Genomic DNA, 11,765 nt, shown 5'->3' with positions numbered 1-11,765 from the left:
AGATGATATAATGACAATGAGGATCGAGATATTTGCTTATATAGAAGAGGTGTTCTCTTTACTGATCTTTCGGAGAAATTCGCGCCTTCAGAAAAGATCTCGCGTACTCGAAAATCGGGGTTGTTACAATACCAAACTTACAAATGATATTTTTTTCAAACAAATGAAATTATTTTATCTAATGTTATTTTTGCTAATGGTTGAGTTTCAATCCATTTTAAAAAATAATCAATTCAACAAGGAGAAATTTTACCCGAGCAAGAGCCAAAAGAAATTGTCTTAAAATTTCTAGCCCCCACTTTTGGAATGGCCAGCTTACCTTAGTTGAATATAATAACTCGCATGGTATATGAATTATATGTGCGTGTTTTTGACAATATCACGAAGCCTTACTTTATCTTTACAATCACGTTGCAAAGTTGATCAAAAGAAACCTGCTCTCAAAATCTTAGACTAAACTTTGGCTCCCAACATGAGTACCGTAAACTCCTTCATGTGCTTCAGCAAGTGCTAAGTCTACTTCTGAAGAACTCAAACATTTTAAGAGATGATGCGAGAACCCTTTCTTATAAAGGTCAATTCCAAATAATGTAAAAAAAAAAATACTAACTTGTCTTTTAAATTCCTTGGGATTAGAAACGTCGGATGAACCTCTCTTGTTCGTAAGTAAGAAACGTATGGAGATCTCCAATCGGATGCTTGAGATACATTTAATATAAGGGTTAGATGCGCACTAGGGGTTGCTAGTGTAGATTGTAATAATGATGCAGCATGAGAATGTAAACAAGTAGTAGCTAACTTGGATAATATATCAGCTCAACTATTTTGTTCTCTAAGTATGTGTTGTATATCAAAATTTTCAAAATATAAGCTTAAATCTTTAATAGTAGCTAGATATTTTTCTAATAAAGGATCTTTTACTTGAAAAACATTGTTTACCTATTGTACTACAAGTAAAGAGTCACAATATACAATAATATGACGAACTTGAAGATCTCAAGCCAAACGTAAGCCAGCTAAGAGTACTTTATATTCAGCTTAATTGTTGTTTGCTTTAAATAGGAATTGTAATGAATGTTCTAGTACAACTCCCTGGCCACAATTAATTGTTTGATTAGAGTCTCTTCTCTAAATATATCCATCAATGTACTTGTTCAAATGACCATGTCGAACTTATATTCTTAACAAATCTTTAGCAACAACACAATCATTAGTTGTATGACCATAATTTTAATGAATAGCATAATATTTAGCTTTGTCAATATTTTTCAAATATTGATATGCATCATCCTTTCGAGATGGCTTAATGAGCTTAGAGTTTAAAATTGCCTTAATAATGTCTTCTCTTTTGGTATTGAATTGTGTATACGATTCGTATGTGGAGCAAGTCGGAAAGGCTTTTTGAAATTCCTACCACTATCATAATTTTTAGGAGCACTATTTTTCTCTAAACCTTAGCTTTTACCTTTTCGCAAAATTCAGCTAAAGTTTTAGACTTGGCTACAACAATAATTTCTTAAAACTTTCCTTGCCGAAGTACACTTTTGATGGAATGAAGATGAACCTCTAGATGGAGATAAGGAATATTCGTTGCTATCTTTGTAAGATCGAGTCACATTTGTTTCTGTTTAATTGTACTCAGATAATTTGAATCATGTAGATATATAGAGTAGGCTACAAATTGATCCTCAAAAAGCTTGGCCGAATCCCAAAAACAAGAAATAGATTTTACTGACAAAAAGTAGAAAAACAACGACATAATATAAGAAAAGAGACACAATTCACGAGCATTATGGAATGAAATTTTGTATATGCTTCTTTGGATCTCTAAGTCCATCATAAGACTTTAAAATCAAAGGTAAAGCAAAGTGTTGAGAAAGTTGAAAATTTATGACATCAATAGTGAATGATCCAACAGCGTTTTGTCCGTCTATTTGAATCGTAGGTTGATTATTGCCCTATTTTTGTGCCTCTGAGACATGAGTTAGATTAGATTCGTCTTCCTTATCTTCGTCATTTATTCTTTTTTATTATTTTCGTTATTGTCATTGTTTATTAAATGAGCATTAATAAACTCGACTAATTAATTTACTATTTATTGGTTTTTTATCGTCATACGCTGATTAATTTATTATAACTCTTACTATATGAAAAACTCAGATGATATTGGAGGGGGTTAATTGTCAGTCATGGTTAATCTTAAGAGTTGGAGCACACAAAAAAAATAAATTTTTTAGCCCCATAGTGGGCGGCAATTTTTTTATTCGACTATAGAGATTCTCTTATTCTACTATGCTTGATCTTTGAACTGGAAGAATTATATGTCAATTACCGAAAAATATAAAGAATGTGAACATCTTTAAAAAATATTCCAATATTTAAGTTAGTGTTTGAGGTATTTTTTTTATAAACTAATTAATTGGGTCTGAGAACGTACTTTCTCCTTCTGCTTAAATTGTTTTTATAAAATAAAGAAAAATATGGTCGTTTATCTATTTTAATTGTGTTGTTCATGAGAATAAAGTCTCATTATTGTCTTTTTATCATTTATAGCTATCTATTTTAATATTTCAGTTAGGGAAAGTATGAGGAGCCAATGAAATATTTATACAATGTGGACAATGGAGATTTATGGAGTATTAGAGATATAATGTGTTACATTTTCCCATCAGTTGAAGCTTTTGGGATGAGTGGTATCATGACATGGTATTAAAGCGCTAGATTCAAAAAGTTAAGAGTTTGATCCTTGGTTAACCCAAAAATTAAACTAATTTTTCGAGAAGATGTTTATTATCCCTTGTACTCGGATGGTTATTCTAAATAGTATAGGAGATGTTCATTTCATAACTCAATAGCCATTATACACATTGTACAAATAGTTCATTGTCTCCCTAACAGAATCCTTTGAGTTATATCTCATTATGACCAAGTTATAATAGATGGATCACCATTAATTTAATCGAAGCAAAAAAGGGTTTTCATATATTGGATTGTTGTTAGAATAAAAAGTTGAAAACAAGATACAACTAATGTAGTCTTATCATAAAAAAAAAACAACTAATATATAAAAACCTTTTTTCTTTCTAGACATAATTAGTTCGATCACCTCTTATAGTTATGGGCACTCAAAAAGGGGGAAATGTCTAATGCATATTATTATTTTATAAGGGGAAAAAAAAGAGTATGATTGCTTGTCATGTCATCGTAGTTTAACTAAAAAGAATGCTGATTTTAATTCTAATTCGACTCTATAATGCATTTGCAAATTAACCAAAACGGCAAGTACATCCACTCACGATTGAAAAGAGACGCATTCTCTTATAAAATGTACTACCTAATTAGAGGTGGAAGGGCCGGGTTATCCAACGGAGATCAGATCGTAGCTCGACTCATTTTTTATTCGATTTGTTTTATTAAATAAGTTAAATTTAAATTTTTAAAAAATTTATTAATTAAAAAAATTTAAGACATGGACTTTTAAAAAAATTTACAAAATTTATTGAACCAAAATTCGTTAAAATATAAATTTTTGTAAAAATAAATTATTTTTAATTTAAATTTTTAACCTTAATCAAGATTGTAGGTTTTTTAAAAAAAATGTTTATGATTATGAATGGTAGTTGTGTGTTATGATATGTAACTAACGATTAATATATAAATGAGTTATGAATTATGAATAAATTATGAATTATAAATAAATTTTAGAATGTATTTAATGTCAATTCAGATTTTTAAATTTAGTGTTTTGAGTTATAATTCAAAAAATATACTTTTCAAATAAGTTCATGAACTTATTAGATTTTTAAACAAGTCGGACTAAAATCTTAAAAGAATATAAGAAATAACAGACTTAAACTTCAATCATCTATTTACAATATAAATTAGACTCGTCTAAATTAAAATTTGATTTAACTTGATTCGTCTTATTTTCACCTTTATATCTAATAAAAAAAATTCTGATAATAATGTATTTTTTTTGTTTGAAAATATTACATATAATTAAAGAGAAAGCCTTTCTTATCGATTTTATTTTTTAAATATTTTTATTAAAAAATATTTATTACTAGTGATGATAAAATTTTAGATAATATAAAAAACTTGACTATTTCTGTGAATATATTTTTATATAAAAATAATTATATTATAAATTATTAGATAAATATAGTTAATTTCACATACTAAAAATTAAATCATTTATCAATTCATAATATTATTTTTGTATAAAAATATTTTCCTAGAAATACTGAAATAATCAAAGGAAAAAAGGAATGCGAATTGGAAGTAGAGAAGATCCAAGGGTTGTTAAAAAGAGCACCAAGATTTATTAGTAAGATAGATAGATGGATTGTAGGGATGAGATTGAATATGGAGGTGCATGGTGGTCCCCACGCACTCACTAACCATGGCAATGCAAATGCAACACGCAATCCACTGTACAACACAACTTGTTCACTCGTGTATGAGTCAGTAGTCTAAACCATACAACACATCCAAACTACAGAGTATATGTCTATCTATTTGGATTTATTTTCATTTTTCAATATGCCCTTGTACTACCATATGGTGGTTCACCCCGAAAATAAATAAAATAAAGAAAAATATAATGAATCCCAAGCCATTCAATGATCATGTATGTGTCTATATAAATCAGTGTGTTGGGTCCTTATATCAACTCAAACTCACACAACACTATACCTAGAGAACTTAAGTGCCTTATTGATTCTATATATCTATCTATAGTTAATTACGTGTATATTATATAGTGTGGCATAGAAGAATTTAGAAGATGCGTTCATCAGAGGATAATAAGGGGTCTAAATATTCTTCTAGCTTTCCTTATTGGTCCTTTCTATGCTGCAAAAGTAGCATTTCTTCATCAGAAATTGAACCAACCCATGAAAACAATATGATGAGCAACGAATCTTCAGAGTTATCACATGCCAATGAGAAAAAGAAGCACGGTGGATGGAAGGCCATGCCTTTTATCTTAGGTCTTATTAATAAGTCTCAACATTAATTATTTCTTCTAATTAAGATTAATTCAGTTATAATTGAATTTATTTGTATTTTGTGATTTTATACAGGGAATGAATCGTTTGAGAGGTTAGCAGCATTCGGTTTATTTGCCAACTTTATGGTGTATTTGACAAGAGAATTTCATATGGAACAAGTATATGCTTCAAATATTCTAAATATATGGGGTGGTGTCACTAATTTCTTCCCTTTAATTGGTGCCTTCATTTCTGATGCCTATGTTGGTCGCTTCCGGACCATAGCTTATGCTTCATTTGCTTCTTTTCTGGTAACATTTTTTACCTAGCTCTATATATTCTCTCCCCTCCCCCTCTCTCAGTTCCTCTTCTCCTTTTTTCTATTTTTATAGTTTATTATTTTTTTAAAAAATGCATGAGTTACAGAAAGATATTTGGTCTGTTTGCTCTTGTATGAACGATGATTAAGGCCAATATTATATATGGTGTCTTTCATTTGGTGCATATGTAATTTTTGTCTAATTTATTTTTTATAATAATTTTTAAATATTTAAAATTTTTAACTTTTATACTTTTAAATTTAAAAATTAATTATTTCATCTTTTTTAGCAATTAAACAATAAATTTTAGACACTAATAAACACCGATGATTAAAAATATGTGAGAAACCTTTTTAAATAATCATATAAACTACAACAACAAAATGGGTACAATAATAAATTCACTTATTATAAATATGTTTTGGCGTCTATTATTAACAATAACAACCTAATTATAAAAATTAAAGTAGATTAGAAATCAAATTAAAAAAATTATAAAAATTTAATTATAAATTTAATAAAATTAAAGTATAAGAACTACTTGAGTAATTTATAATAATTCAATCTAAATATATAATCTTGTGAACTTGCCTAGTCATTATCAGCACTTAATAACTTTATTGCAAGTTTGCAACTAATGAGATTCTGGTGAGTTGTTTTATTTGTAATCGGTCGTTGTTCAGGACGTTTAAAAAATAATAATAATAAAGGTATTGATTTTTTTTTTCATAATGACCAAAACAGTGTCATTTTGTGCATATAAAAGTCGTAGACCAACCTTTCCGACAACCTTTTCCCTAATCCCTCCATTTCTTTTGGTAATCTTGTTGCATTTGCCCAATTAGTTTAAGTAATGTTAGGTATTTAATTTTTTTAAATTATTTTATTTATTTTAAATTTAAATTTTAAGTCATAAATGTTTAATTTAAATTATAAATTAAACTTGAATTCTAAAGTTGGTTAATATTATGTAACTCAAAAATTATTTTTTTATGCTTTTTTTTTTAATTTAACACACACACACATCTAATTTAATACACACACACACACACACACACATATATATATATATATATATATATATATATATATATATATATATATATATATAGTAAGGGAATCAATTAGATAAAGATGTCAAAAATATCTTTTTTTTAAGATTTTTTAAAAATTAAACTTTAACACATATAATCAATTAAATTGTATTATTTTTATTGAAATTAGGTCAGACAAATTAGTTTAGCAAAAAAATTAATAAATTAAATTTTAAAATGGTATAAATTAATATTTGTTATAAAAAATTATTACAATATCTCTGTTATAAAATACAACTAAAATATCTTTATATATATATATATATTAATTTTAAAAATTTTAAATTATAACCCTATAACGATAGAGAAAAAAAAGACTAGAATTTAGTATTCTCAAAATTAATATATATAATAAAAGTATTTTAGTTATTTTATATAATAAAAATATTGTAATTATTTTTTATAAAAAATAATATTAATTTAGACAGATTCAAAATTTAATTCATTATTTTTTTGTTAAATTAATTTATCTAATTTAATTTTAACAAAAATACCATAATTTAAATAATTATATTATTATTAAAAAATATCTTTAAAAAAAGACGTTTTTTACATCTTTATGGAGCATTCCACTAAGTAATGTATGTGTGCGTTCACGTGATATTGCATTTCTGAGTCAATTACTAACTCAAAGTGAATCCACAAGAATATCTTCGGATCTCATTCTTTTCCATTATGTCAAAGCTAAGTTAGTTTAAATGTTTAATATCAAGAATACCCTCAAAGTCTTATAGTATGTTAATATCTTGAATTTTTTCTCTCTCTCTCACTCTATAAGAATAAGTTATCAAGTATTTTCTACTCTGTAGATAATCTACCATATCTATTATATAATGATCGGAGAAGTTTGGTATATTTTTTTTAAAAATCGAAGACTCAAGCTAAAAAATTTTTAATTAAAATATAAAATATTCTTATCATCTTAACTAATGTTATATTTATTATTTTTACCCATATTTAACACATAAAATAGTGTATTAATCTAATATAAAATAAAGCACAAAATATTTAGTGACATTTGATAATATACTATAGATAAAGTAAGAGTTTAATTTGTTTTTATATATTATAGTTTATGTTCATTACGTAATACGCTTTTAATATACAATGATAGATGTTATTGTTGAACGAACGAAGACAATCAACTTGCAAATATTCATATTGATTTGGACACATGAACTTAAATTTATTATGAATGAAAAATATATGGATGGAGTTGAGTAACTTGAATATACCTTCTAATACCTTCTAAATAAAATGAGGAGAAGAGAGGGAAAGAAAACGAAAATGAAAAAGAAAATTGATTGCATCAATATTGTTAACACTTAACAGTTAAAGTAACCGTTTTTTGCTCCTTGGTCCTTCCACATATCAATGACTTTGTACGTGACTTCCCTTTTATGTCATGTCATTATTTTATTTTGCCCTTCAGTTCCTTATTCCACAGAATCTTTCTTTTTTTAATTATAAGAATGTTATATGTACCATTTTCTTGCATTTTTTTGTATATTTTTTATTTTGATATTAAAAGTAATTAATAAAAAATAAAGTATTTATCTTTATACCATAAAAATATTAATTATACAATATATATATACAAACATCAAATTTGTTTATTCCTTCTTTTAGTAGTACATATACACAAACACGTTTTTAACCTACTTAATAATTGATGCAATAATGACATATTACTGTATCTATAGTTACGTTGCACTTAGCAATTTATTATTATTCAACTAACATTATTTATTTTTATTATTTGTTGAATAGGGTATGATGGTGGTAACTTTAACAGCTTGGTTACCAAAATTGCACCCTCCACCATGCACTCAAGAGCAGCTAGCCTTAAACCAATGTGTTAGGGCAAGCCCATCAAACATTGGTGTTCTTATCTTGGGTCTCACCGTGATGAGCTTAGGCTCGGCCGGCATAAGGCCGTGTAGCATACCCTTTGGGGTCGACCAGTTCGACCCCTCGACGGACGAGGGGCGAAAAGGAATCAATAGCTTCTTTAATTGGTACTACACAACATTCACAATTGTGTTGGTGATCACCCAAACAGTTGTTGTGTACATACAAGATGAAGTTAGCTGGAAGATTGGTTTTGCTATTCCAACAATTTGCATGTTGTGTTCAATAATCTTGTTCTTTGTGGGAACAAGGATTTATGTTCATGTGAAGCCAGGAGGGAGTGTCTTTTCTGGAATTGCACAAGTTCTAGTTGCTGCCTATAAAAAGAGGAAAATTGAGCTCCCAAGTGAGAAGCAGGGTCTTGGAATTTACTATGATCCACCCTTGGATGGGACAGCAAATCATGTTTTGTCTAAGCTTCCTCTCACCAATCAATTCAGGTAACGTGTCCCTAGCTACTAACTAACTATTATTATTATAAAAATATTATTCATAAATTAAAATTATTTAATAAAATTTATTTTTAATGTTAATGATTAATTTTCATGTACACCCATCATAATCGTATTATTGAGGCGTTTTATTAAAAGTTTTTGGTTGGAAAGTTTTTGTTGTTACTTGGGTAACTTTTGCCAATGCTTTATTGATCGTCATTCAGCAATAATTATGGTGTGGGGGTCAATAATATCTGTGAGAAATCTACATAAAGATTACTTCTAGAAGCTGCGTTTATTTTTCTTATGAAAAAGTCTAGGGAGCCAATGGCCTAAGCGTACAATGTGTACAATGGAGGTTTAAGAAGTATTAGAGATATGACCATTAGTGTTATATTGTCCTGCCAGGTTACGCTTTTGGGATGAGTGGTTTCAGATATGGTGTTAGAATTCTAGATTCGAAAGGTCAAGAGTTCGATCCTTGGTGAACCCCAAAATCAGTTTAATTTTTTATTGAGATGTTTATTATCCTTGGTATCCGGATGGTTATCTTTGGTATCGGATGGTTATTCTAGCTAGTATGGTGATGTTCATTTTATTCATGGACCAAAAATTTAGCCCATTGTACACATTGTACACTTAAGTCATTGGCTCCCTAGCACTACTCTTTTCTTATATATGCCCATAACGACTGTGAGGGACACAATAATCCTTTTATTTTAATTTATACATGCAAAATTGAATTTAAATCATCTAAAGTGAAAAAAATAAAAAATTAATTATTATTAATTTTATAAAATATATATTCTACTATTTTAATTTAATAGTGATTAATTTCTTATTTTATCACTTTATTAACTTCTTAATTTTAAAATATTTTGATTGATAAAAATTTATAAACGTTAAGAAATTTGTTTTCTATTAAAACAATTTGGTAAAGAAATTACTAACATATATCTCATTCTTTCTAAACTATAATAACAGACTACTAAAAAAAAAAAAAGATTCTACAAAGGTTATAATTTTCTCTTATAACATTTTTTTATTATATAATTAAATTGGTATTCTTTCTTGCTCTATCCTTTTTAGTTTTCATTTCTTTCCCATTTTTCTGATCTTCTTCTTTTATAAATCTATAAAAAAAAAGGCAGGTCTAACTCATTTTTATGAACTTACATTCATTTTTATTGTGTACCTAACCATCCACATTGAATATAAGAGATAAATTCGCTTTCCACCGAAGAATAGAAAATAGGTACCGACTCGGCGACTCATTTTAATATTCTAACTGTGTTCAGTGGCTTATCTTATGTCAGTGGTTTGAACAAAGCAGCCATAATAATGGAGGGTGAAGTAAAGGAAGATGGGAGCAGAGTAAACCATTGGAGACTAGCAAGCATTCAACAAGTGGAAGAAGTCAAATGCTTAGCCAGAATATTCCCAATTTGGGCCGCAGGTATTCTAAGCCTAGTTTCCATGGCCCAACAAGGAACATTCACAATCTCACAAGCTTTGAAAATGGACCGTCACTTGGGCCCGAAATTCCAAATCCCAGCAGGGTCCTTAAGCGTCATTTCACTCCTCACCATAGGCTTCTGGGTCCCATTCTATGACCGAGTCATGGTTCCATCACTAAGGAAAGTCACAAAGCACGAAGGTGGCATCACGTTGCTCCAAAGAATTGGAATTGGAATGGTTTTCTCAGTCTTGTCCATGGTTGTTGCTGGTTTAGTTGAGAGGGTTAGAAGAAACGCCGCAAATTCGAACCCGAATCTGTTGGGAATTGCACCCATGTCAGTGTTGTGGCTTGCCCCACAATTGATTCTAATGGGTTTGTGTGAGGCGTTCAACATAATTGGACAAATTGAATTTTTCAATAGACAGTTCCCGGATCATATGAGAAGCGTTGCTAATGCATTGTTTTCGTGCTCTTTTGCGGCGGCTAGCTATGTTAGTAGCATATTAGTAACCACGGTTCATGGTGTTACTAGAACACATAGCCACCCAGATTGGTTAACTAATGATTTAAATGCTGGGAGGTTGGATTATTTTTACTATCTTATTGCTGTGATTGGAGGATTGAACTTGGTTTATTTTGTGTTTGTTGCTCAAAGATATCGTTACAAGGGGAGTGTTGATCTTCAAGCGAAAGATCAAGATGTTGAGTTAGCTTCACATAATACTAAAGATTAGGGAGAATTAGGTTATTATTATTACTGTAATGCTATAATAAGCTCATGCGTATGTATGTATATAGATAAACCAAAGAGAAAAAAAGAAAAGAAAGATGACATGACCTTCTCTTACGTTTTTGGAATGTTATGCTAATGCAATAATAATAATAACGTTCAATATACGTTAATTATTTTTTATATGATGGATGAAATGGTATAATACGTTGATATGAGTTAAAATGGGTGTATTTCACAAGTGTGATGTATAATATAAATCGTTACTTACGATTTGCATAACAAAAGAAATCGTTATTCACGATTTCATAAATCACATTTTTTTTAATTAAAAAATTAAAATCGTGACTCACGATTTCTTATTTTTTTTTGTCTTATCTGAAATCGTAACTCACGATTTCTGTTAACTTTTTTTAATTTTTTGTCTTATTTGAAATCGTTACTCACGATTTCTTTTTATCCTATATCACTGCATTACACCAAAATATCATAATATTAATGAAAAACATCAATAACAACACAATATAAAAAAAAATTAGCCTTCAATATACTCCTTCTGTTCCTGGCTCTAAAGCATGAGACTCCCCAATGAGTGTGGTATATATATATATATATATATTTCTGAATGATAAGATAAAATGACTATTATTAGGATGTGGTATATATATATATTTCTGAATGATAAGATAAGATGACTATTATTAGGATGAATACGGTGTCTATAAAATTTTACTAATATTTAAAAAGCATAGTTAAAATTAAGATAATATTTTTCTATTATTTAGTAACACATTTTAATTTAAAAATAAAAAATGAAATTAGAAGT

General features: G+C 28.4%; 1 protein-coding gene across 1 annotated transcript; it reads left to right on the top strand.

Moving 5' to 3' along the window:
• The first annotated feature begins 4,585 nt into the window (after positions 1 to 4,585).
• Positions 4,586 to 11,056, top strand: LOC130982106 (protein NRT1/ PTR FAMILY 2.13). Its single transcript, XM_057905964.1, has 4 exons — positions 4,586 to 4,991; positions 5,085 to 5,302; positions 8,176 to 8,756; positions 10,067 to 11,056. Exons 1-4 carry the CDS (start codon positions 4,787 to 4,789, stop codon positions 10,941 to 10,943), a joined length of 1,881 nt encoding a protein of 626 aa, XP_057761947.1. The 5' UTR covers positions 4,586 to 4,786; the 3' UTR covers positions 10,944 to 11,056.
• Positions 11,057 to 11,765: the final 709 nt, after the last annotated feature.

This window comes from Arachis stenosperma, chromosome 5 (assembly GCF_014773155.1).
Source record: "Arachis stenosperma cultivar V10309 chromosome 5, arast.V10309.gnm1.PFL2, whole genome shotgun sequence".
Lineage (NCBI taxonomy): Eukaryota > Viridiplantae > Streptophyta > Magnoliopsida > Fabales > Fabaceae > Arachis > Arachis stenosperma.
This window is presented reverse-complemented; position numbering and strand designations above follow the sequence as displayed.

Excerpts from the sequence above, each read along its gene's own strand:
- LOC130982106 (XM_057905964.1), top strand. The coding sequence starts at position 4,787 with ATGCGTTCATCAGAGGATAATAAGGGGTCTAAATATTCTTCTAGCTTT. Across the intron at positions 4,992-5,084 it reads GGCCATGCCTTTTATCTTAG|GGAATGAATCGTTTGAGAGG; the intron begins GTCTTATTAATA and ends GATTTTATACAG. Across the intron at positions 5,303-8,175 it reads CTTCATTTGCTTCTTTTCTG|GGTATGATGGTGGTAACTTT; the intron begins GTAACATTTTTT and ends TTTGTTGAATAG.